We start from the raw sequence: 26,437 nt of genomic DNA, 5'->3' as shown, positions 1-26,437 counted from the left end.
CGTCTGCCCCATCCCCCATCCCCTATCCTACCCCATCCCATCCCGACGTCCCTCGACTATCGACTGCGCGTTCATTGTTCCTCGTTAACGTTCCTCGTTCATTGTATTTCCCTGCACACGCGACATTGCCCCATCAATCTTATCCTCCTAATACCTAATACCTAATGTACTTATGTACTTATGTAGAGTGGGGATATACTTCCGTCACGGTCCCCACATGCTGCTCCACTGGCATATACCGCAAAATACCGCAAAATACCGCAAAATGTATCCATGTTCCATGATCGATGATCCATGTACGAGCTCTTGACAAGCTCATTGACAAGGGTACATACATACTAGACGACAGTCCCCTACCATGATCCTGGATAGCTATGCAACTTGAATATGGACGGATTATAATTTATAGTCGCGTAAATAGTCGCGTAATTGTTACTTGTTACTTGTTACTTATTACTTGTTTGTTGTACTCGGCTCGAACGAAAGACGTCGAACGGACTATAGCTACAACGCCGCTACAATGCAATGTCCGTCGTCTCCTCCTCCTTATCTACTCTACTCCCGCCCCGTTTTGTTTGAATGTTTGTCGTCGTCGTGCAGTAACAGCAACCTCGTATAGCAAGGCGTCGCCGCCAACTCGTGCACCCAATACACTATACACCATACACCGCACGGCACCGCGCAGAGGCCGCGATCGCCGCCGCGGGAGCCCATAGCCCCTACCTCCCCTAGCCCCACAGCCCCACACCCCACAGCCCATTCTATCAGTCTATCAGTTCTATTTAATATATTAGTATATTAGCACGATCGCCGTTCCGTGACCGCAGTGGCGACCCAAACCAATAAACATCCCGGTATACCCCAACGGTCCCAACGGTCGGTGTACGCTGTGACTGTGAGTCGCGACGTACGGACTGAGATGATGAGACGATGAGACGGAACGGCGGGGAAGGCGGGACGATCGGGCGGTTTTGGGGACGATGGGGATGGCGGGGACGGCGGGCGGTTTGGCCACATTCGCCCCGCCTCCATATTTGCCTCCGCCTCCCGCGGGTGTTTTCGTTCTTGTTTTCGTTTTCCGTGTTCGTTTCGTTTTGTTTTCCGTGTTCGTTTTTGTTTTGTTTTGTTTTCCGGTGTTCGTTTCGTTTTGTTTTCCGTGTTCGTTTGAAGATTCATTGAAATGAAATGGAATGGAACTGAAAAGTATAGCAACGTTGTTCTCCTTGCTCGCCCTTGCTCGCCCTTCCTCGCTCTATTCGGGTTGTATTTGGGTTGTATTCGGGCGGGCGAGAGGCTGTGAGCATTGAGATGGCGATGGCGATGGCGATGGTTCCTTAAGGCCTTACTGTACCACTAAACTACCAAACCCACCAAACTACTAAACACCTAACTCATCACGCCCAACCCACTAAATTTCTAAACGTCAAACACCGAACCCACGAACACCGAACACCTAACCTTACCAACCTTACCAACCCATCCCGCCGATCCCGCTCAACCCGCCGATCCCGCTCAACCCGCCGATCCCGCCCAACCCGACCAACCCGCCCCAGGATCGCAAGATCGCACGTACACCATGCATAGTGACCATACCCCGTTACGCACAGCGCAGCTCAATCACTTGGGCAATGCGGTACACTATCGGCAGCCCCCTGCAAAACGTGCAAAACTATGATGCAGATGCATGATGTAGGATGGGGATGTGCTACTGGGTGTAGTATAACGAGAACGAGATACTATGCGCATACAATTCCCAATAAGCTACTAGTCACTACGAACTCGAAGAGCATGCACATGTACACGGCGGCCACCCGTCCCCGGTCCCCGGTCAAATCACTCTAAAGTATAAAGCATAAACTACAAGGACCATGCGTATCTATCTGCAAGAACGCGCTCCGCTCTTCAAAATGTCTCTGAAATCCCCGGCTGCGAGGATCCATCCACTGTCCAGGGCCAACGAGTGCGTGGTAGTGTGGTCGTAGTAGTACGATAGTACTCTCTACTCATCGTCAATGTCAATACTCCTCAAGGCTTGCGTCATTAATTGCCGTTGCTGCGGTAAGAGCGACGACGATAGCCGAAGCTGACCCCAGCCGCACTCTCCGGGCTTGCACCCCGAGCCCGCCCCCGTCCTCCCCCGTCCTCCCTCAGCGCGCCTTCGCAACGGGTTCCATCGAGATCCAATCGACGTTCGTTTCGTTTCGTATTTGTATTCGTATTCGTATTCGTCGGGCTCGGCCATGAAGACGACGTACACGGGTACTTGCTACTTGCTACTTGCTACTCGAGTATCCACGAAGCGTCCAATGCTGTCGGGGACGGCAGTGGGGAACACCTTCGAATGCGGGGAACCACGCGTCAACCAAATTGGCAACGCCGCTCGTTGCGGAGAGTCTCTGGGCTTGGGCTTGGGCTTGCAAGGGCTTGAAGCTTGAGCTTAAGGACGGGGCGGCCGCGTCAGTAATCAGCGAGGAGTATCTTCATCTTCGCAGTGCAGATGCACCGCAAACGGAATCTTCCATGGGGTGCCGGTGATGGCGTGAATGAACCTCGTAAATGCCTGCGGGGGTTCAACGTCAACGTTCAACGACCCACGGATCCAAAGACCCCAAACGCAAAGATGGGGGGTCACCGGTCAGAAGGTGGGGTAAGGGGTACGCGAATCCGTACGAAAGATTGGAAGGGGGAGATGCGTGGAAGGGAAGCGAACAGCGAAAGGGGAACCAAGCGAGCCTAACCCGGCGATCGAGAAGCCTAACGGAAACGGCATCGATTCGGTTGGAGCTTCTGGAGGAGATGGTGGTGCCTCGTAAATCAATAGATCATACTCCAAGGCCTCGCGCACGCCTTACGTCCTCTGGATGGCATTACGTTGCACGCATAGCTTGGATTAGGGCAGAGATCCAAAGATAAGCGAAAGGATGGGGTGCGGAGGACGTGGGGAAGAAGGGAGAGGGAAAGGAAATTGCTGGCCCTGACGAAGACGAGATACAACGGCCGAATTTGATATCTGGAGGGGAAGGATCGAGGGTAGATGATCGCTGCCGACTTGCATTTACTTCCTTGTAAGTTGTAACGTACGTTGACGTTGCCAATATTCAAACTTCTCATCGATCATCTCACCCTCCCCGTCCACGTCCAGTAATAAACCTCGGAGGCTGGAAGTGAATAGGGCGACTTCTTCCTGACAGCATAGAAGGTTGGCTAAGATCTGAAACGTCGATAAATTGGCCTCGCCGCGGCCTCGCTCCCCCATCTGCATTACCTCTGGTGACCTGGTATTTCAAATCCATCTTCTCCGGGCTTTTTCAACCGCGGATAGCAAGGTCGGGGGAGCCCAGGTGAAGTAGGTCCACAGGCTTGGAACAAGTACTAGGGTACAGGTATGCCCAAACCGACCTATAGGATGATCAGTATACAGCAACCAAAGCTTGATCTGGGCGAGGGACTTACTTTCTAGCGTGCGTTCACGTCAACATCCGTAACCTCTCATTGTCAATCTCATCCCCTTCCCCGCCCGACGGCATTTGATCACACGTCCGAACAACTTTCGAAGCCGGAACAGAAAGTGGTCTTCCTGCCTGAAGGCCTTGACGCAGCGCGCCCCCTAATCGATAATCTCCTGATCGTCCCCCTGATCGACTCAGATCCCCCCAATCTCCTCGAGAGCTTCTCCGAGTCTCAAAGCCCCGGCTTCTGCGATCATTTGCTGGACGCCACGATGCACATATACGTATGAAACCAAGAATATAGGTGTCCGCGCTTCGATAAGGTACTGAATATTGAGTGCTGGGAACTGCTTGCGGATTAACAAAGAAGGGGTACTGCCGTGATATTTGATACTGGGGTACACCAGCATGGTTTCTAGTGGAAAGGGAGAAGCGAGGCATGATGAGCGAGCAAGCAATGATGCGCTTGAATGCATCGGTGTAGAGATAGAGGTGCGATTAGATCAAGATAACGACAGACCCCCTGCCAGGCAAGATACATAGCCCGGGACGGCCACCTGTAGTGCCAGAACTAATGGCAGCTTAACTCTGTTTACATCCCGACAGCATCATATCCATATCGCAAGTATCCGCACGACTGGCCCAGGTCGAAAGAGGTTGGAGATACTACTTCGTGTGTATTTCACCTAGCATCGACCTGTTTGAAAGTGATGTGAATGAAGACTTGTGTTTTCTGGTTCCCGTGATAGTCACTATTAGAGCTGATGGTCAGGTTGATATACCACAACAGAAGCAAAGCCGGTACCCAATAGAATCAGTTGACGCGCCCGTAGCCGTCGCGATGTTCAAGTCCGTGCGTCCGAGTCTCTGACCCATAAGCGAGTTACAATATGTTGCGTTGATGGACTACGCGGACCCCCGTACCTAGTAGAGTTGGTCAACATAAGCACGCCTCGTAGATCAAGTAACAACACCAGACTTACAGACTAACGCGCGAAGTTGTCGCTAAGCAAACATGCTTGCGGCCGTTGCGGGGTCACCGTTAAGGCTGCCAGGAAGTAGAGCGGTGATCGATCCACTTTTTTGGGTCTCAGTTAGCCGCAGCGCGTCGATGTTCAACTGCATGAATACCTCGTACAGTTGGGTGTTGCATTCTATTGTCTCCCACTAGCAAGTGAACGACGCATCAATATCTGGGCGGTGTTGGTGACCGGTGATTCACTGAGTGACCTTGCAAGGGTGTTGACAGGACATGGAAGTTGCGGTCAAGCAGTCACTAGATAGTATAACCGGTAACGTCGGCACATCAGGTGCTCGTCACCCCGTACAGAAACGGTCTGCTTGTGCAGTGCAGCTTGCAGCTTGCAGCGGGAAACCACTGCCTAAAGCCCTCCGTTGCTGTGAGAGACGCTCTACGTGCGTGGCATGAGGTCGACGAGCGCGTAGTGATGTTGCTCCGACCAAGTACAGCTTCGACAGCGTCTTTTCTCAGCGCCTTGAACTGAGCGTTCCTTCAGGTTGCTATTGACTAATCGCAAAATCCAATGGCCGACGAAGTAACGAGGCTACTGGACAAGATACTTGGATCGTTGGCCGGAATGTCAGTCGTACGACCAACGCCGTTTCCAAGTACTAGCTGTCACTGACGAGCGTCGAAAGCGTAGATCAGGACGCCAGCTTGCTATTGAAGATGTGAGCGATCATTCATGTTCTCATTGGACTTCTACACTACAGGCCTAACAGAGGTTTTCTATAGTGCGACAAACTCGAAAGCAAAGCCAACATGGGTGTATCCGCCATTCGGCTGCTTCGAAACTTGTCAACGCCCATTCACAAGCTTCCCATCGAGGTTCTAGCCGTCATCTTCACTCATGTTACTGGATCAGAAGCTCCCCAGGACTTCTTACCCGATATCATTGGCCCCGCGTATCTGCGCTCGACATCGAGTTCTGGCGTGGAAAGGCTGGTGCGTGTGTGCAGGAAATGGAGGGATGCAGCGTTTGCTTTCCCTACCCTGTGGTCAACCGTCTACTTCGCTGCCCCGAATGAAGGCTGGCAGACCACAGCCGCCAGTGCTTCGTTAACAACGAGGCTCCTGCAAGTCCAGCAATCTACCCCCTTGAAGGTATTCGCACTCTCCTGCGCCCAGGGCCAGTATGAGGATAGCATCTTGCTTCCGAACGGCGTACCAGACGAGTCGGAATCGACACGTTTCTTTCGTCTCATAGCCCCTCGTGCATCCCACACCGAGGAACTCCACATCATCAACTTCAACCACGATGCCCTCAAAAAAACCTCGCTCCTCTACCTCGTTCCCTAATCTCCAGTCCCTCACTTTGCTGATGGACTCGCAAAGACGATGGTATACTGAATCGTGGGTTCCAGATGCGCTATTTAGTGGCGACGCACCACGACTGCGCAAATTGACTTTGTGCTACTGCTCATGGTTTTCCGTTCAAACGCTTGCAGGTCTCACTCATCTCTGCATTGCCAACAACCGCTACTCTCCGCAATTCACCTTGGGCCGCTTTCTCGACTTCCTTCGCGCATGCCCTCAACTCGAAGACCTTACATTAGTGAGCTGTAATATAGTTGCGACGCTGCCCGATACCACCAACAAAGTATTCCTGCGCGATCTTCGCACTCTTTGTCTTGGATACTGGGAACCTCCTTCTCCTCCAATCGACATCTTCCTATCGTATCTCGTCATCTCCCAACCCATACACTTTTTTATGTGGGGTGTCCTCGAGGGGCAATGACAGGTCTTGCTAACATCATACCGTCACACATCAAAGACGAGGGCCGTCTGAAGGAGCTGCGATTCACTCGGGCTCAGACCCGCAGCTATGGGCGTTGGCGAAGAGGGCTCTACAATGCAATTATGTCTACTCCCGATACGCTTCAGGTTGACGGCAGATTCCTTTCTTCACTTCTCCTCGATGCCCCTGCAATGATGGATCTTGGAGGCGTACAAGGATTGTGGCTGGGGGACTCCTGTTGCAATGAACCCTCCATAGCGGAGTGGAGGACATTTTTCTCCGCATTTCCGTCCCTCGATACGCTAGTTGTCAGCCACCGCCCTTCCCTCAACATCATAACAGCCCTCACCCTCCCTAAAGAGACTCCCGATGCCACCTTTGTGGCTCCAAATCTCTCCACACTCCGTATATATGGTAATCAAATCCCATCTGTCCTCTGTTTGTCTATTTTCGCCGAACAGCGAGACCGACGCAACAACCGACTGAGGCTCCTCGAGATCATCTCGGCTAGCACATCCCCTCCTTCATCGGGGTGGGGTACTCCCACAGTGAACGCCCACCCCAGCCCCAATACTCACGTGGATAACTACAACCAGCAGGACCAGCAAGCATTCGACAATGGCAGCAGCGATCACAATGGTGGTGGCCAAGGTGGCACAGGGAATCGTGAACTTGAGGTTCATCCTCGATGGCCGAGCGTTCTCGTAGCAGATCTAATTACTATGGGCGATTATGTGGAAACAGTGGACCGTACGAAGGTTGAGATGGGTGCTGCGTTTGATATTGTGCCGCAGTGGCCTCCCAGAGCCTTCACTTGGTTAGCCCAAATGATGTTCTAATGAGACGAGAATATGTAGAAGGCCGTACTCCTTTCCTCAGTCTCTGTACAGAATTGCCTGGGGTACTGTCACAGAGGTATTGATATATGCCATGAAATCTGTCGTGTTGTGTTGACGATAGTCTACAGTTTGAAACACTCTCAGGCGTGGCTCACCGCCCGCGTGACAATGGGGCCTTCTTACTTCTTAGTTTGCGCATGTTGTCTTTCTGGAACACATTTTCTGACCTATCCTTTACTTGCTGGGCGCACTTCCATTTTGCTATTATATTGTGCATTGAACTAACCTTTCAGCCAGGAACAACGCCAGACAGTTCTTTCCCAGTCATTCCCAAATCACCTTTGGGGGTGGACAGAATCTAACCCCGTCGTCGGTTTACGTCCAATCCGGAGGAATACGGCCTGTACAGGGATTGATATGACCTACTATACACGCTTGCGTACATAGTATATGTATCGTAATAGGTACAACAATACACAACAAGATGTGAGGAGTGAAAGCAGAAATGACAGGGACAACAAGAGGGAGAGCTTGGCAAAAATGACAAATGAATGCATATGAACACTGCGAAGGGGGCTTACGAAAATGAGGGAAACGCAAGGTGAGAACCAGGGTGGGAGGGCTGGTTCGGTATAACAGTAGGTAAGTTCGTGCTGCGGGCAGGTCACGAAAAAGAGACCAAATATTTGTGATCAAGACATGGGAAAGGGGAAGTAAATGAAATGCGGGAGTTTAACAAACTCAGCGACCCTTCCCCGCTGAGGTTCAGTGGATCGGCGACAGATGGGAAGGACTAACAATGTATCCGCGCTCTCGTAGAACGCATGTGCTTGTTTGTACTATCAGCGGCATTTCTGCAACGACAAGGGATGATGGTAGCCTGCATTGAGGGGCTTGATCGAGAAGCGTTTGAACAACAGTGGGGAGAGGGCGGCGACAGAGGCTTGAAAAATTGCATACAGGTTGAGAGCATGTGGAATTTGTCTTTTCGTCACAGATTTTCTTTGATGACAGCCGGCCACGCCAGCGAGAGCCGGAACGCGGTACCAGGAATAGATCTACGCGGGAAGATACACAAGACATCGGCGGGAACAGGGAACGAATTCCCACAATTCTGAGATGAGCACCGTCAGTACTCCTCGTAGGGATAGATAGACGACCGTTTCTGACCATACGTGACCTCTAGCTTTACGCAGCATCAGACCTTGACTAAACCCACGTTGCGACAGTCGCGGGCTAGTGTGATCATAGGTTGGATTGACGAAGAAGCTTCCTGGAGCACATGGGGCACGGCATTTCCCGTCTAAGAATTGACGGAAGGCAGGAGGTTCAGATCAAGGAGCAGGGATTAGAAGAAAAGCGTTGACCTCGAGTGAACGATCTTCCTGGTTGTCTTCCCCGGCCATGAGTGTTCCAAGGACTGAACCTTCGGCCTCGACCACCCGAGTCGAATCGCTCTGCTGTTGTGGATCCATGGCGTCTATTATCTGCGTCTACAACGAGGCAGTGAGGATGAGCTCCTTTGATATAAAATGACGAACATACTTCGACCCCGACAGGTACAACGTCGGCCGCGCCGGAATCGGCCCCTTGGTGTCCATCGTGTTGCTGAGATTCTACCTGCTCTCCACTTGCTGCGTGAGCGGGAAACGCGTACACACTGTTGGAACGGGGAACAGAGTCGATGTCAAGCCGTTGAAACGCGTCCACCATCTGTGAGGATGTAAATATAAGCCGCTGAGTTCGTAAAGGCATGGCAAAGATGCATTGCCCCAACTCCATGTTCACACTGTGAATGAATAGACGTGCCTCCGGGAAATCGTCCCATTCAAAATCAGAATCTCCTGCATCGCGAGCCCAGCCGGATCCCTGGTCTCGCGGATATGGGTGAAAGCGTTGTGGGTAACGAGCTCGATACGGCGGTAGCCGCAGTTGAGAGTGGTAGAACGGATTCATGAGGCGCTCTGTCGAGGACGGAACGTGGGTAGCACTCATAAAACGCGGACGAAAGTTTGGGGTCATTGTGAATTAGGCCAATGGCAAGATGGTGAAGGGAAAGGTAAGAGCAACCTTTCCACGAAACCACGCGTTTTGAGGCCGTTGAATTTTCCCGTGTGAGAGTTCTTGATGAGGAAATCGAGATTGAGGCCTCGATTAAATGTTCAAAATAGGTTTCCTGATAGTTGTCAGGAAAGGGTAGTTTTTGAACGGGCGCCAGACTGTACACACTTACCACCTTGCACGAAATCTATTTCCATGGTTTGTGAGTTCAGGCAAAGATCCTTCCCCAGATGCGAAGCAGCGGCACTAGAACACCAGTTGACAGGCGGAAAGCGAGGTATGCATTAGCAGCCTCAAACACTAAATTGCATACTCTCGTTGAACAGCGATTCAGAACCTGGAGTTTCCACCAATGCTGGGTCCTAATGTCGCAGTTCGGAGCCATCTACGGTAGAAATGCATTCGACAGCTGCTAGAGGACGACATACTCTTGGAAACAGCTCAGCTGTCTATCCTCCGGGCACTGGCTTCCTGCTCGTCGCGTCCCACTTCCATCCTCCAGGCACTAGCCTCGTTCAGCCGCTTCCCTCAGCTTCAGTCCCAAGTCGAAGAAATAGAGAGGGATCGCCGTCCCTGGAATAGCACCAAAGTCGCCTTGTGCTATGCATGAGGCTATTCATTGACGCATGGTTGGTTTGCAGCGTACAAAACATTACCTTTGGCAGCGGCGGATCTGACGGAATGCAGGAAAGGGATCCTATTACGAGGAAGATGGCAGCGGCAGATGGAGACATCGCCTTGCGAGATGCCGCATCACTTGGACGTTTCCCGACTCCCGCACTAAGCGTCACGACGTCACAGCGTGACGTCGGTATTACCAAATATGGCTCTACAAGAACAAAACCCGAGTCAGTAAGTTCGTTGATCAGCATGACCACCACATTGGTGCGACTTTACTACTGAGTGTGAGACGGCAGGAACATGCACATCAAGTCACAGGATAAGGGAAGCGGGAACATTGAGGCCGACCGAGCAAGATAGATAACACCAGCAATGAGTATTCTCTCGAGGTGGATCGCCTCAAACACGAAGTGGAATGGGCGATGAAGTCGACCTATACGAAGCTGGGGAAAGTGGGACCGCATCGAAGAACTCACTTTGGAACATTCAAACATTCAAACAAATCTCCTGGTCCTTCTAGACGCCTGCCAATCCGAGGTTGCGAGTCTTCAGAGATTGCACCAGAGGGTCTGAGTTCTATTTCCACCACAAGGAATGCTATGTCAACTGCAGGGGGCTCGACTTCGTCCGCAACGTGGAAAAACCGTGCTCCGTGTTGCACAATCAAAGCCATCGACGAACTGGAGAGATGTGAAAGAACTTCTCGATATCACATTCGGTACGTGAAGAACCTGGACGCGACGTTCGGCCAGGCGCGCGAAGCCTTGAGGTTGAATCGCGTCACTTTCCGCTCCTTGAATCCTTGGTTGCAATGCGTGAAAGTGCATTGGTGCAATGCTAATAGCGTAGCCGGGAAGACGCAGACGAAGATAGGCTCTACAAACCGTAGTTTCCAGCGAGGAAAAATATGATCCGACGTATTGGATGGATTATCCGCAAGCATGTTCGGCAGCGCGCTCGCCTCTTGCTTGAGATTTTTCAATCCTTGAGGCTTTGAGTTTCGCGACCGATGAAAACAATAAGAACAAGAAGCTCCAGGACCAAACTATCTCGTCTGGGGCACAATCGCGAGAGCTGACGGCAGGAGGATCGTCGCGTCGGTCGTTGCGAATGATGGCAAGCAACGTTCGGATTGAGAGCCGTCGGAAATGTGGCAGATTCCAGAAGTGTGCACGAGACCCGCAAGTCATCTCCACCGACTTGAACTTCTTTCACACACCTCGCGTCTCCTCGTCCTCAGCCGTACATCGCTATCTCATCGTTTGGACATTCGCCAGCCCGCTGTCATTGCGGCGGAGAAATATTCTATGCCGGAAGAGAAAAAGAATGCTCGATGCTCGATGCTCGCTTGGAAAGGAAATACCACAGCAATTTTGGGTTCGCGATCAGGAGCTCAATTCAACAACCTTTCAGTCCCCTTCAGTGGGCATACACATACTGGTGCCATACTGGAAGCGTCAAGCATCACTCCCAGTTTCTGGCGACTTCGCTTCCACACCCTCAAATCCGCCGCAACTTAGTCGAAAACCCTGGGGCAGCATACAGAACCGTTCACTCTTCCTCCCTGGCATGCACTACTGCTCGACATGTAGCAGAGTCGCCGAAAGGGCAGTCTGAATGATTTATGTTCATTGCCTCGCATGGCGGAAGTGTAACAAAGCCCGGTTGTGTCATCGTCTCGCTTTTTTCGCATCCTCGATCCTCTAACAACACAGCGAACGGCCCATGGTTCTGCCACGGTATATTTTCTACTGCAATAAACCCTTTATCCGCCACATCGAATCAACTCGCTGCAACTTTGAGCACCCGCCGCAACCGCAATCAATCAACCCGACAGAAGGCAATCGAAAAACACATACCAGTTTAGAAAACCCTTCCTCGCACACCACTCGACTGACCAGATCCTCTAATTCGCTAGATGAGAGGTCGTAAAGCTTCGTGGAGTCTCGGACACCAGAGAGAAGTGCACTCGCGTCAGGCGCAGGTGTCTGCCAGGGAAGACGCGGTGGAGGCATAGAAGTATCGCCAGCACTAGAAGAAGGGGGCGTGGATCCAAGAAGATCACTACTGTTGGCTCGAAGACTCGTGGTTGCCATAGCTCGTGGCTCCCCCAATGACGAGCTAGTGTCGTTTGCCCATCCGACGCAGGCAGGGCGAGCTGAGTCTTGACTTCTCATATCGTCGCTCGAGTTGTTACGGGAGGGCAGCGGTTGGACTGTGGTCACCTGGGAAGTGGAACTAGGCAGATGGATGGGCCGGATGCCAGCGAAGTCCGGAGTGGAACCGAGAGTGCTTGAGCTCCCTCGAACGTCGTCGCTAGAAGGCACGCGCACAGGGGGCGACGGTGGACGCGCAGAGTTTTGAAGCGGAGGGTCACGTAGATTTTTCGATTGTGAATCCTCCGAAGGCAGGTTAGAAGATGAAGCCATGTTGTTCCTTGTGCCAGAGGTAGCCACACGTGCGCTTTCATCGGTATCCGGTAACAAAGGCCTGAAGGAAGCTTGCATTCCAGAGCGTGGGGCAGAACCAGCAAATGACTGTCTTGCTACCTCAGTCGGTCTTGCGCGGATAGGAGTCACAGTGTTCGCGTTGCGGGGCAAAGGATTTACCTTGCAGGGGCAGACGTTGCGTATCGAGTTGATGAACTCGAGGGCAGAGTTAGACGAGGCAAAAGTGATCTGAAATCGGCGGAAAGCCTGTAGTAGACAAAAAGAAACGCGTCAAAATCGAGCAACAGATCCAGAGAGGACGAAGTACCGGCTGTGCGTCAGGTGTCGCGATAATCGGGTATAGATAGCGGATGCCGACGACAGCATCCCGATAGACGGCCTTGAGAGGAAGACTCGGCATGGGTTGAGCCGACGCAGGAATGTCAGAGTAGGCGAGGAGATCCAGGTCCTCCTTCGCGCATACTCATGTCAGCACATATATGTGACGCGTCGTGAAGACCCCACATACAAACAGTACTTCATTCTTGATCCCGCTGGTATCCATATTCCATAGTATGCGAAGCCGGACAGACTCCAGTTCGTTGTTCAGACGCGACTTTCTGATGTCCAGCACGAGTTCCAGGACGGGATTGACAAAGTGTTGCCATTCCCCACCTCCAGCCACTTGCGACGATTGTGTAGAACTACCTGAGATGTAGCATTTTGAATATTTAGTGAGAATGTGCGAAGCGGTTGTGGTCGTCGAGTGAGCCATGTTGGTTCGAACGTGGTGGTACCAGTCAAAGCTCGCAACGTGTGATCGAGTCGAAGACGTCAAGAAGTACGGCGAGTCAAAAGTTCATTTTATGCAAAATAGTATGTACATATTCATTCGCGCAGCCATTATACAGATACTGTGTCAAGAAGGCGGCCTGAGTGCTTAGTGGAGGGCATCTGGATAACAGCCGTCAGAAGGGAGCGTACATGCGGAGACTGTTCACAAACATCGGAGTGAAGAACGACATCACATCTTGCGACCAGACATCAAAACTCGCTCTGCTGAGACATTCAAGTTCTGGTGGTTGTTGCCTCGTAAAAAGCGGACAAAAGAATCAAATAGAAAACGTACGTCCACGACGAGCAGAAAAATTGTACCCTTTTCCTGGCGCGCGTCACTTTCCTCATTCTCATCCTCATAATTTGTGTTCTGGCAGATGAGAAAAGGGTGAGGAGCTGCCCGGGGCACCGGACAGAGGACTCACGTCTGTAAGGCGAATTGTTGACTCTTGGAGGAACCCATCCTGCGTGAAAAGTGTCAGACCTGTAAAATAGTAGCAATGAGCTATGGTAGAACCATCCAAGGATCCGTTTCGTCTCGTCGGCGTTTGGAGCATGGGTATGGATGGAATCTTCTCATGTAGCCGTGTTTGTAGACCGGTAGACGCAGCTGGGTGAAGTACCAAGGGTTGACCATCCGCTCTGTCGAGCAAGGCTGGTGAGACGCGGAGGTTTGACGAGGGCGGAAATGATGGTCATTCATCTTCGATGAGAGAAGCTGAGATGTGGCCGGGGTGTTTGTTGTCAGAGTAGGAGACTAGGAAGGATTTTTCAGGCCATGGGTTTTAAGGGGCGTGAAAGCGGCGTATCTGGACTGTGACCAAATATTGAGCTTGAAGACTTCCAAAACCAACTTTAGGTAACGCTGGAAGCCCGTCCATGGGATCATATCCCTGCTTTATCTCTCGCCGCGCACAAAATAGGTGAATCCGCTGCCGAAAGTCTCCTAGCGCCACGATCCAACATGGTCCATCGGCGGATACGTGATTGAAGGCCACGACCCAAACAGAACATTGACGAGGCCAATTACTCGATCCAACCCGCCAGATAGCCTCGAGATTGTCCAAGAATACCAGACGATCTTCGTGGCTTAAGCAAAGGCATACATGACGGAGAGCTTCACCCCAACGGCAGTCTGGTCCCACAGTCGTAGCGAGGGTGACCAATTCTCGCAGAGGGTCAGTGAGCTACGCCATTGATCAGGCAATATAGACCCCCGGCGCTGTTGCATGTCCTGTACAGCGACACTCGACGTAAGCACTATGCTTTGGAAACCTTGAGATTGCCCTCGTCCAGACCCTCCAGCAGCGACGGCCACTGCGCCCCGACGCGTGTTGCCCGACACAATTCCAGAAATAGACTGCCTCCGTCCACGTGACTCAATCGCGTCACAAACATAAAAGAACGAGTCAACTTGAGTTCGTCGTTCCTTTTCTACCACCACGAACATGATGACTGGATGTTGTGACAGACCGTGTGCTTCAATGGTTCAAGAATATCAAGGATTGTTGTGGCTCCCGTTTCGACGTGGGAGATCAAGCATTCGCTACTTCCTAGGTTCAAGGCATTCCAACACGGCAAACTACGAAGAAGTCAGCAAGTCGGCCCAGAAGATTTAAAACGACAATCCTACTTACAACGAGTGATAATGGCCAAACTTAGCGATTCACCAAATCCGATATCTTGCAAGGGAATAAGTATAACGCGCCCCAGGAAACACCCAATCCGTCGCTCCTTTCGAACGGGGTCTTCCATCCGGCTAGCGACGGGCGGTGCTATCCGTGAACCTCTGGGCTCAAGTTGCTGAGGCACTGTCTTAGCTGGACGCTAAGAATCCGGCTCTCTCCAAGGCTGTCCTTTGCAAAATCCAACAAATAGTTTAGCTCACAAGGCTTCATCCTACTCGTGGACCCGGGATCCAAGTCGGCAGCCGTGAGGGCGTTTTCTAGACATAGGAGCCAGTCCGCGGTTGTGTCCTCGAGGTTTACGATCCGTGAGCACAAGAATGTCGGTATGATATGGCAGACCAACTCTGTGTTTTGCACGGTGACGGATATGAGTGTGCATGAACGATCTGGACTCAACACCTCAATCCCCAAGCTTCAAGTGGCAGAAGAAGTGGCGACATCTAGCGGGCACCAGGCTTTGGAATAGAGGCGATTCGGCAAGCAAGAAGACTCGGTGAGGCCGCTGGCCACCGCCTTCCACAGAGAAGGAGGCCATCATATTCGTGCAGGATTCCTGAGTCCAGTGAATCGGGCAATTGTCGCATAGTCGTAGGCGGAAGATGGTGGTTGCAGTCACAGTCACTGAATTTCCAATTTGGCGACATCCAATCGTGGCGAAACCAAACCCCGCCCAATGTTTTTGGACCCCTTCCACGCGTCCCCGGGCCTCGCTTCTCGTATACTTCAGACTGGCCAACTTCGCAGCTTACAAGGGATAAATCAGCCAGTGCAGAGCTGTAATGGATACCTTGCTTCTTCCTTCCGGGGCCAACATGCACTTACACGTTTTTCCACCGTCTAAAATCGCGTCAACCACACACTCGAAAGTCTGGCTGAAGCTGTACAAGTAGCAGAGTAAACCGGTGCGTGCAGAGCACAATTATATTTGATCCTGAAGCCTGCACTCTCCTTAAGACTCGATAATTCGATTGCCTCGCTAAGCCAAGATCAAGTACTTTCCCTGGGACCTCTACCGTTAACACACGCAAAGATCTAGCACTCCGAATATACCCATATTTCCCCTACGCCTTCTTATATCTTAAATGTTCTACATAGTGACATCCGACATTCAATATCACAGTTTCACCAACCCCGGCATCAACTGTACCCCGCGGTTCCCTTGAAGTCCACGCTTGGGTCGGCCATCTTCTTGAAGGACGTCTTAAATATCGTCATCGGAACACCCTATGATTCGTTGGCTTTGGAGCAGAGAACAATAGTATAAGCAATGGAGGGAGACACCGTGTTTACACCCTACTTCCTAGGCCACCTACTTCCGGACGAATGCGATGAAAAAGAGACTGCGGCGGCTAGCAATTCGTTCGCAGTGTTCGGAGAGATATTTCCAAGGTCACCTCATGGGTGGATCTGCAGTGCCCTGCATATGGGAAATGCACGCGACGTAGGTATAAATCGTAAACGGATGATTGCTAGGATCCAGCCACGCGGGCATGCACCTTCGAGGCGCTTTTGCAACGACGCATGGGAACCATCCGAAGATTCGAACACATTGGCATCCAGTCATGAGGGAATTCCCGTGAGACCGACATCACCTATAGAGGTTGGCGAATACAGCACTTATCAAGCCCAGGTCTATCGAGCAAAGACGGAGAATGTTCACATAGCCTCCACTCATACAAGCATGTTTTCCTACATGCCCAGCGTATTGATCGGCGCATTGGCTTTGACGAGCGCGTTGCTTGCTTATAGAGTTTGGAACTATGGCCGTCGAGAGCTTGGCCTTCCACCTGGGCCGCCAACAACCCCCATCCTTGGAAACATCCCACACTTTCCTAGGCTATTCCCTTTCCTTCAGTGAGTGCAGAGTGTGCAACGAGAGATATCAGATTACTGAGCAAAGTTCAGATTCAGCCGATGGGCGGCGGAATATGGCGATATCTACTCGGTAGAGTGACTGTACCTTCAAACCCCATAGTATGGTCGGTTTTAATTGTGTTTCTTCCAGCTCAAAGTTCTTGATCGAACCATGGTGATTCTGAGCAGCGGCCAGGCTATTAAGGACATATTGGACAAGAATGGTACCTCCACCAGCGATCGTTTCCAGCCATACACTCTTCTTCATGCAGAAGGAATATACCAGATTTTCGACCACGCCAGTGAGTGTTTTTTCGGCGACTTCGAGCTAATCTGAGCTGAGTCCCGAATGTCCCAAAGGTTCGCACAGGTGGAGAGCGATGCGCAAAGCAACACATACCTTCCTAGCTCCCGAGGCATTACAAGGCCACTGGGGAGTCCAACAAATCGAATATACACGATTACTCTACGACATCGTTGAATCGCCTAAGGTACGTCGTCCGTGAATTGATACACGGTGTATTTAAATCTGCCCCAGGACATATATACCCACATCAAGCGCACTACTGCGTCAGTGATGACCACCCTTATCTACGGCAAATCTATTCCACATTACGCCGGCAGCAAAGCGGAACTATTCTTTGAAGGAACAAAGTGCATCAACGAGTTGGCTGCTCCCTTCGACCATCCACCCCTTGACTTCTTTCCTATCTTGAGGCATGTCCCGGAGCGTTGGGCACCATGGAAGACGTTAAGCAAAAAGACGAAGCAAATTCGTAACGCATTCGATCAAGATTTGTTTCACCAATGCGAAGAGGCGGTTCGGTCTGGCAAACGGACGGGATGTTATCTCGAGAACGTAATAGAAACACAAGTTGAGCTTGGTTCGAATCGCAATGAGGTCAGGTGCGTAAAAACGTGTCTCCATGATGTTGGGGTTCAATCTAAATTCAATGTCTTTGACAGAGCAATGGGCCGAGTTCTGCTAGACGCTGGCACAGAAACATCAGCATCATTTCTCCATTCATTCATCATGGCCATGACATGCCACCCAGAGGTTCAGTCTAAGGCGCAAGCGGAAATTGACGAAGTGCTCGGCAACGACCAACTCCCTGTGTTAGAGGATTACGGCAATCTTCCGTATCTCAATGCACTCATCAAAGAGGCGAGCGAATTCTGTTTCCCAGTTCATATAGTTCTGATAAGCCCAACTACTGCAGCTCCATCGATTCAGACCTATCATTCCTGTGGGTGTGCCACATGTTGCGTCACGAGAGACTCATGTACGTACACCCTACTTCTGAACGAAGCGCGTTTTCAGGGCTGGTTCCATTAGTACAATGGCTTCGTGATCCCTCAAGGCTCGGTCATCTTCATGAATATATGTGAGTGGTCTTCAGTTCGAAGGGCATGCAGTAACCACTAGCTAGGGGGTGTATTCCACGATCCTGGTGGGTATCGGCTACAGACAAACGATGTGCTCCATTAATTTATGAAAGATATATACTTACTGAATTCGGGACGAAGCCAGGAGCGAATACCGAAGGTTTGCGTGATAACTTGCCTTTCGGCGCTGGTAGGGTGAGCAATATCTGGTGACCTGACATCAGTGTCTTGTGGGTATCTTACACGGGACTGCCCTAATACATAGCGTATCTGCCCTGGAGCAGAGTTGGCGTCCCGAAATATCGTGAGTGGCAAATTTTGGTCCAGCCGATGCCAAGTGTTGAGTTCCTTTCTCCTAGGCGATGAATGCAATCAACCTCCTTTGGGCTTTCAACTTTAACGAAGACACGTCTGGATCCTGCACCATGGACTTGGAGAACTATCTTGTGTGCATTTTCTTTCTACATACCGGCCAGTGCGCTGATCACCCGTACTATACAGCCTGGAATGGAACTCGCGTTAAAACCGTTCACATGCAACATCGAAGTTCGGAGTGAAGCCCGGGCGGCTCTTATCAAGAGGGCTTACGACATCGCTGCACTGTGAATGTTGCAGACGTCCTGGCACCACCAACGGTGTACCTACTTTTACTCGCGACTAGTGTGCCAATGGCAACTTGATACACGTGGTTTATTAGGCCTGCCGTGTGTATACGGATACATGCTCCGTCAATGCACACATGAGTTACATGGCTCAATGTGTTGCGATGTAGGCACGTCAGTGGCGAGAGCGTCACAAAAACAGTGGCAATAAGAGATTCCTGACAAAAACATGGGTGGTATATCAACACAACAAAGAGGAGAAATCAAGACGAAGCGGCAAAGCGAGGACAGCAGGACATGAGTGGGGAGACTGGGAGAGTAACATTTGGCCACAATAGCTAGCGTGGCAAAAACATGATAGCGTGGTGATATTTCCAAGAGCAAGTGAAAGATAAAGCATCTAGATGCGTGAACCAAGAAGTAGATACGGAGATCCTTCAAGTCTGTGTCACACCGAGTGACCCTTGCCCGCGAAGGCCCGGCAGATCAGCGGCGACTGCCTCCCCGTAGACACGAGACAATAGAATCGAGGGGACCGAGGGATGCGTAGATCGTCTGCAAGGTCCGACCAACGGAGTGCATTCCAAAGCTTCGACATTGGCTTCCACTTTCCGATGCTTCTCGTGGCTATACCCTCTTTCAGCATCCGCTCTTCCTCTTATAAATAGAGCTGGAGGACGATCGCATACTACCGATATAAATGTTACGGAACGCGTGGGGGTGATAGCCCGGAAGAACCGGTTGACGAGTGCGGGGAGGGTGTGGTGGAGGTGGTGGTGGAGGGGGGACACAGGTCGAGACTTTCAAGGGCGTCGGTTGTATTGTTTAGTTGCTGATTCTGTTGATGATGCCAATGATGCAAGCGCCTGCGCCAGCAAGAACACGCCACCAGGAATAGATCTATGCGGAGTTATAGACGAGAAATCGGCCGTTATATGAGGGATGAGGGCAACAAATCATGCGAGTCTGAAATCGATGCTAGTCTGAAATCGGGACGTTCAATGCTTTCACAGGATAGATCAGCAACCACGTTCACGTACCATATCTGTAACTTTTTGGTCCTGCTTAGCCCCCTAGCTTTGTGCTACATTAGACCCCGATGACACCCACGCGCTGGGATAATCCGGGACTCTGTTCGCGAAGCATCCCCACAGGCGGCGATGATGAAGCCGCTTCCTGGAGCACATGGGAGGTGGAACTTCCTGCCTGGATTGGGATCGAGGAAATGTTCAGATTACAGAAAACGCGAAGAAAAAGAAGCAGAATGACCTCGAGTGGACCGTCTCCCTGATTCTCTCCTCCGTCTCCACCTGTGGGTATGACAATGAACGAGTCCTCGATCACCCCGTTTGAATCTCTTTGGCGTTGTACATCTACGGCGCCTATTGTCTGCGTCTGCGAACTGGTAGTGACAACAGGCTCCGCGAAAGATAATGATGATGACCAAACATACCTCCGCAGATACTGTGTCAACTGCGTTGGGAGCAACTGCTCGGAGATCGTCAGTTTCTTGGGGTTCTTCCTGTTCACCGTTCGCTGCATGGTCAGGAAACGTGTACGCGTTGTTGTGACGGGGAATAGAGTCCATATTCAGTCGTTGGAACGCATCCGCCATCTAAAAGGGAGTCAGTATAGGCCGTTTAAGCTGGCACAAGTACGCCAAAAAACTTCATCCCGGTTCCATCGTTCACATTGTGAATTGTTGGAAGTACCTCTAAGAACTCGTCCCATTCGAGATCAAAATCCCTGTCATCGCGAGCCCACCCGGGAAGACGGGACGGCGAGCCTCGTGGATACGGATGGAAGCGTTGTAAATAGCGGGCCCGATACGGTGGCAACTTCACTTGCGAGTGGTAGAAGGGATTCATGAGGCGCTCCGTCGAGGATGGAACGTGGGTCGCACTCATATAGCGAGGGCGAAAATATGGAGCCATCCTTGGAGGGGCACGCAAGATGATGATGGAGCCTAAGGTAGGAGTGCTTTTGCTGCCCACGCGTCTTTTGAGGGGAGAGACCTGGCGGAGATCTTGAGTTGAGTAGGAAAATGAAATTTGGGGTTCTCGCTTGAACGGTTTGGATAAGGTTTGAAAGTATCGGCAGAAAAAAAGGGCACGCATATACATCAAAGGCCTTCAGGCGAGCGCCAGATTGTAATTTGACACACACCCATCTTGCCACACGACTGGTACATGTTACGTGCTTCCAAGGTTCCTAATTTGAAGCTCCTGAACATCCAAAGGAAGGACAGACAGCCGAGGCAACAGGATAGTTGACATGACACAAGAAGGCGGGATACACTGGCAGCATTGAACATAGAATGGATTCGACATTCCGACGGACAGAAACACGAAACTCGACGCTCTCTGCCAAAATTGAGTCGCAAAGACCTGATCTTGGAGCTACTTGACGGAGATATCTTCGACAGCTCTTCTCATGGGACCGCGCTCTTGGGGACTGTCCAACTGCGTTGATCTCTCTTTGGCATTGCCCATTCCTACCCTCTGCGCACCGACCAGCTGCGTTGGTAATTGTGCCATTCCAAAAAGCAGTACAAGGTTCGAGTGACGAACTCGCCTCGAGCAACAGCCAGGTTCTCCATGCTCTTCCTCGCAACGTCTCCTCAGTATCGGCACATCTAGCTGCAGAAAGGAATCAAGCATTATCCTGAAGGAGATGAAGGTCTTTACTAAGTCAAAGACTCGGATACTTCCCGCTCGGCGACGCTAGGATGCATGTCACGGACTGTTACAACGTGACGTCGGTGTTACCAGATATGGATCTACAAGAACAGAACCGAGTCAGTACGTTCCCACCGTTCAATCAAGCACCACCAAGGGAAACTAACTGCTCCACTGCGTGTGACCACAGATATTTTCATGTCAAGACACAGTATACAAAGAGGAGTGATAATCAAGGGGATCAAGCCAGAAGACGAGCGACGGACACATTGAAACCACAGAGAGGCAAGGTGGAGGCAAGGGCAAGAGGAACAACATCAAAAAACTCACTTTCAGCTGTCTGAACTACGAAAGGCCCATCTTGTGACCCTCCTAACCATATTCTGCGTGTGCGAGATCGCAAGATTAAGATGCAAGAGACTACTCGAGTGCCTGATTTGCGCGAAGGATGGCCAAGTCAACTTCGGAAAGGCACCGGCTCTACTGCATGCCCAGCTCGGCGAAGCAGTTCGACAAAGTGGAACGACGGAAAACACTTCTGGCGCGACGTTTGCTAGGAGAAGAGAGCCTTTCGTGTCGACCGTGGTCAAAAAAATGCAAGCTTTAGGCCTAGGATACGGAGCGTGTTTGTGAGGCCTCTAAGCTGTAACGCGTTCTTCTGCCTTGAATCTTGGAGTCGATACTCGTTCTCCAGCGATCCAAATGACTTCGTGGGATCATCGGATGCGACTGACGGCTGGCCCTAAGATTTGATACCCTCGACAAGAAGATGTTGCTCCAGTCTTCGAAATCTTGCTATGATTCTTCCGCCAAAGATGTTGCGGGTGCTTGGGCCAAATTGGTATTTTCTGCTTGAAACTTTGAGTCTCTTCGAGGACGCGCGACAATAGGCAGCAAAGAATGAGTCCAACGGGACTGGAGCAAAGTCGACGGTGGCAGACAAGGAAATCGCGACGTGGATTTAGACAAGCGTGGCTGTGGCGTTAGAAGCCGTAGAAATTGTGGCAAAAGTATGAGTACAAAGACAACCTGCACAACTCCACAGTCCGAATCCTCCTGAATCCTCTCCGCTTTCTGCACAACCTTGTGCTCTCTTATCTCTCGAAGGGCCGCCCTCCGAATGAACAGCGATTCGTCTTCCATGGTTTCCCTGGACAAGTTTCACGGCGAAGAAAAAATAGGAGGTGACTGTTGGTGGATGGGAAGAAGTTACCGACGCGATGTCTTGAAAAGGAAACCGTCGGGTCTACCTAATCACTGAATAGAATATTCAAGGGCCACCAACTCTGATAGGGCCAACGACTTAGCGGTTAATGAGCGGCTCCAGTCAATACTTCTTTGTGAAGGATTAGCAAGGAGCCGTCGAATTAACGACATTCCGCGGTCGGGATCTTCTCAGTTCATGCTGGAGCGTAACGGAATAGATCAAGAGTTGACAATGTCATTCAGAAGTCTCTTCGCCTCGTTGGAAGCTGAGAAATGACGTCCGTCTGTAGGCTGATAGAAACCAGCCTCTCTACGAGACCTAGTCCGTCCGATGCATTGTAGCAGTACATCATCGGCCCTTGGTTTTGATGCCACTTCACTGGCACGAACCAAAGAAACCATCCTAATACTCAGAGTCTTCTATTGTAAGAAGCCCCTACTTCTCTCCATAGAACGTAGGTGGCATTCTTTGCAAAACACCTGATTGAGTAGAGATATTGCCATCGCCGCCGCTCGAAAATGGGCCAAAAGAATGTCGAGATCGCTCAGTGGCTGGAATTACGCAGACACATGGTGATGGCAGTCGCAGTGTACATGTGCAAGCAAGTCGTCCCCATACGACGCGCTCATAGTGGGCAGTTGCAGTTGATGATTATATTCTGTGAATAGCCTGCGGCCTGAGGCCTGACTCGGAGGACTGAAGCTCCCACAGAGACAGTCAAGAGTCGCCGCTACGGTAGTTGTTTGTTTTGCCATGCGAGAAGGACGCATTGGGATCGGGAGAAGAAATGTAGGCTCGAATTGTGACCAGTGTCGCAATAATCGGGCATAGATACTCGATCAGAAGGGTAACAGTACCCAAGTATACAACTTTGAGTTTTTGAGACAGACACCCGACTGGCCCGACGCAAGAATCCCAGACTATGCCAGGAGGTCCAAATCCTGTGTCTTTCCGTGAATCCTCCCAGATTCCAGCTCGTTATTGAGCAAGACAGGATTGAGTCTGTATCGTCGTCGGAGATGTAGAATTTCGGGCGTTGATTGAGAACATCCGAAGAAGTCACGGTGGTTGAGTGTACGGGACTTCCGGCTTGCGACAGTACTGTACTAGTCAAAGTTCAAGTTTCAAATCCCAAAAGCCTATGATCAGATCAAGTGGGAGAGAAAACATCCTTGTATGCAAAATATTATGTACAGATAGGCATACGCGCGTCGCCGCCATTATACAGATACTAGTTCAAGTGTGAAGCCCGTGCTCTCCGAGCCGACCTGAACAACGAGCGGACAGACGCGAGAATACACAGCCTGAGGGAGTGAGGATCCACAAACGCCGCGGAGAAAAATACTGTCACATCTTGCGACCAGACATCAAGATTCGCTCAACTGAGACATTCAAATTCTGATCGAGGCATGTCATCGTGGATGGTAGCACAGATGGCAGGATAGAGTACACACCTCAACAACGAGCAGATAGATGATACCCTTGTCCTTGTGCGCGTCACTTTGGTCACTCTCGTCTTCATCCTCGTCCTCAACATACATCTCCTGGTGGACGAATGAAGTTGGTTGATGGGGAATGAATTGTTTTCAAATAAGAGCTTACCTCCGTAGGACGGACTGTCGACTCTTGGAGGAATCCATCCTGAGAGAAAAGTGTCAGACTTCGAGGATGGACAAAGGAAACACGTCGCAGAACCATCCAGGGATCGGTGAATTTTCGTCGACGTTTGGAACACGGGTATGGATGGAACCTTCTCATGTAGCCATGCTTATAAACTGGAAGGCGTAGCTGTGTGAAGTACCAAGGGTTGACCATCCGCTCCGTTGGGCAAGGCTGATGAGATGCAGAGGTTCGACGAGGGGAAAAACAGCGGTCTCTCATCTTGGTAGTTGAGAGAAGAGACGAGGGAGAAAAGCGTATGGGTTGAGTTATTTATTGTCAGAATGAGACAGACATGGAGCGAATTTTCGGGCCACGCGATTTAAGTTTTAAGGGACATGCGGCGTATTTGAACGGTGACCAAATTCAGAGGTTGAAGACTTCTAAAACGAACCTCAGACACCGCTGGAAGCCGGTCCATGGGAGAAAATCTCTACTTCATCACCTACTCCTCACAGAATTGGTGGATCCACCGCCGAAGATGTTCACAGGTAACCACACGGCGCGGTAGGGTCCAACGGCGTCTTCACGATTACACGGCACGACCCCAAAAGAACATCGGAAACATGACCAATGGCGAGATGCTTGAATGTTGCAAATAGTCCCGACATCGACCACGAGTATCAGGCAGCCTCCGTGATTGGATACAAGTCCATGGCTTCTTGGTGACTCTCGCTTCAATCGCGATGAAGAGGGCAGCCTGCCATCATCGCACAAAGTTGCCAATCCACGTCGAAGGAATAGGTCTCGACCCCGTTGGTGCAGACAGTGAGCCTCGGCTACTTGGCGACACCTCGACGTTCTGGCCTCGCGCTCCTTCGTAGCAACGACGACCGCGTACCGACGCGTGTTGCCCGACTACTTGAAATCCCAAATACCGGGATTGCCTCCGTCCACGTGATGCCGGCGCGTCACAAACCTAAAAGATCGAGTCACTACAAGTTCCTCGCTCTTTTGGACCATCACCAACATGTTGATTTCTGTGACAGAACGTGTGCTTCAATCCGCCAAAGAACTTCAAGCTTCAAGTGCTGTCAAAGCTTCCATTCCAACGCGGGAGATCTAGAAGAATTCGCTGCTTCCAAGTTCGAATGCGCTTCCAACACAGCAAGCTACGGTGAAGATGGAGTCAGCCAAGTCAGCCTGCACGTAGACAACCGCCGCCCTACCTACGAGAGTGAATATGCACAAATCTGCCAGTCCATCAAGTCCGACGTCCTAATATTTGGAAGACGAGATGCCGCGACGCACCTTAAGCACCCCTGCTTGAGATCTGTCTCCTCCAATGTGTCTAGAGACTGGCCGGATCGCCCAAGAAACGTTCGGTTCCTTACTGAGTTGTAGTCTTCGCTGGTCGCTCGGAATCTGGCTCTCTGCCCTTCTCCTCTGGTCCTTTCTAGTAAAGGTGGTCAAGACCAACGACGCAAGGAATGCTTTGGTCGAAGGGTTCCGCGAAATTATGTATTTCGCCATGCCCGAATCCGAAGACAGACAGTGCGATTGATTGCGCCTTCTCGTCGTAGGTGCCAGTCTGCTCTAGTGGAATTGACTGGACGTGAGTGCAAGATAGCCATCAAGATATACCAGAGGAAGAGTGCATACCGCAACAATGACTATGACCAGTGTGCTTCAACATCCTGATCCCCAGCCCTCGGATCCACTTGCCCCAAGCTTCAAGTTCGAGAAGTATGCATAATATTCGGCGGCGAGCACCAGGACAAGAGATATTGCGGCAAACAAGAACTAGCTCAAGCCGCTGGCCGTAGTCGCAGGCCAGAATTTCCGATGTTCGTTATCCCGGAAAATATGGGGACATTGGTTGGACATTGCTAGGCGGAAGATGATGGTCACGATTTTGAAATTCGAAATTTACCGGCGTTCCCTTCATGGCCAAACCAAACCCCGCCCTGAAGTTGTTCCTCCAAATTCAATCTTTGCGCGGGACTATCTTGTAGCCTGCTTGGAGCTTTTGTAGGCGGATCCAGAGGCCTCTCTTCCACGGATGCGATAAATCAGCAATACCCCATTTTTCTCAGCCTTCTAAAGCCTCGCAAATGGCTCCCTGAAAGTTTCCTCGAGATGGTGTACGCTCTGTCGTATTTTTCACCGTTCGAAATAGCTGAAATTCTCCCACAGAAAAATCGGCAGTGCTTGGAAGCTTCACGGACGATATGGCGCAAGGCAAGATTCTATGAAGATTTAGCTTCATCGCGCTTTGCACCAGCTCTTGCATTCTAATTTCTATTGCGAAAACTACCACATTTCAGGAATCCTACGGCGGGCTCCAGGCCATACTTGAGGCGAGGACGTCTGGTGAGTAAACGACCGCGTTTCACTTAGCTTATACATATATTGTTAGGTGCATTTA

General features: G+C 51.0%; 7 protein-coding genes across 7 annotated transcripts; 3 read left to right on the top strand and 4 right to left on the bottom strand.

The window, feature by feature from the left end:
• Window positions 1-4,993: 4,993 nt before the first annotated feature.
• Window positions 4,994-5,769, top strand: PC9H_003931 (uncharacterized protein; the record flags this gene model as incomplete). The annotated part of the gene is made up of 3 exons (XM_036773523.1): window positions 4,994-5,049; window positions 5,114-5,141; window positions 5,206-5,769. 3 exons carry the CDS (start codon window positions 4,994-4,996, stop codon window positions 5,767-5,769), a joined length of 648 nt encoding a protein of 215 aa, XP_036634996.1.
• A 435-nt stretch (window positions 5,770-6,204) lies between these two features.
• On the top strand, window positions 6,205-7,047 carry PC9H_003930 (uncharacterized protein; the record flags this gene model as incomplete). The annotated part of the gene is made up of 1 exon (XM_036773522.1): window positions 6,205-7,047. The coding sequence occupies one exon, from the start codon at window positions 6,205-6,207 to the stop codon at window positions 7,045-7,047; it is 843 nt and encodes a 280-aa protein (XP_036634995.1).
• A 1,334-nt stretch (window positions 7,048-8,381) lies between these two features.
• On the bottom strand, window positions 8,382-8,760 carry PC9H_003929 (uncharacterized protein; the record flags this gene model as incomplete). Its single annotated transcript, XM_036773521.1, has 2 exons — window positions 8,382-8,540; window positions 8,593-8,760. 2 exons carry the CDS (start codon window positions 8,758-8,760, stop codon window positions 8,382-8,384), a joined length of 327 nt encoding a protein of 108 aa, XP_036634994.1.
• A 2,543-nt stretch (window positions 8,761-11,303) lies between these two features.
• On the bottom strand, window positions 11,304-12,933 carry PC9H_003928 (uncharacterized protein; the record flags this gene model as incomplete). The annotated part of the gene is made up of 4 exons (XM_036773520.1): window positions 11,304-11,342; window positions 11,589-12,425; window positions 12,487-12,630; window positions 12,688-12,933. The coding sequence occupies 4 exons, from the start codon at window positions 12,931-12,933 to the stop codon at window positions 11,304-11,306; spliced, it is 1,266 nt and encodes a 421-aa protein (XP_036634993.1).
• Window positions 12,934-16,376: 3,443 nt separating this feature from the next.
• PC9H_003927 (uncharacterized protein) lies at window positions 16,377-18,529 on the top strand (the record flags this gene model as incomplete). Its single annotated transcript, XM_036773519.1, has 13 exons — window positions 16,377-16,537; window positions 16,589-16,628; window positions 16,689-16,839; window positions 16,898-17,028; window positions 17,076-17,443; window positions 17,504-17,723; window positions 17,758-17,820; window positions 17,874-17,922; window positions 17,968-17,992; window positions 18,037-18,118; window positions 18,189-18,227; window positions 18,283-18,369; window positions 18,425-18,529. 13 exons carry the CDS (start codon window positions 16,377-16,379, stop codon window positions 18,527-18,529), a joined length of 1,521 nt encoding a protein of 506 aa, XP_036634992.1.
• A 1,085-nt stretch (window positions 18,530-19,614) lies between these two features.
• PC9H_003926 (uncharacterized protein) lies at window positions 19,615-20,459 on the bottom strand (the record flags this gene model as incomplete). Its single annotated transcript, XM_036773518.1, has 4 exons — window positions 19,615-19,731; window positions 19,795-19,920; window positions 19,979-20,140; window positions 20,238-20,459. The coding sequence occupies 4 exons, from the start codon at window positions 20,457-20,459 to the stop codon at window positions 19,615-19,617; spliced, it is 627 nt and encodes a 208-aa protein (XP_036634991.1).
• Window positions 20,460-23,757: 3,298 nt separating this feature from the next.
• Window positions 23,758-24,490, bottom strand: PC9H_003925 (uncharacterized protein; the record flags this gene model as incomplete). Its single annotated transcript, XM_036773517.1, has 4 exons — window positions 23,758-23,808; window positions 23,865-23,954; window positions 24,013-24,051; window positions 24,464-24,490. 4 exons carry the CDS (start codon window positions 24,488-24,490, stop codon window positions 23,758-23,760), a joined length of 207 nt encoding a protein of 68 aa, XP_036634990.1.
• Window positions 24,491-26,437: the final 1,947 nt, after the last annotated feature.

This window comes from Pleurotus ostreatus (genome assembly GCF_014466165.1).
Source record: "Pleurotus ostreatus strain PC9 chromosome Unknown scaffold_2, whole genome shotgun sequence".
NCBI lineage: Eukaryota > Fungi > Basidiomycota > Agaricomycetes > Agaricales > Pleurotaceae > Pleurotus > Pleurotus ostreatus.
This window is presented reverse-complemented; position numbering and strand designations above follow the sequence as displayed.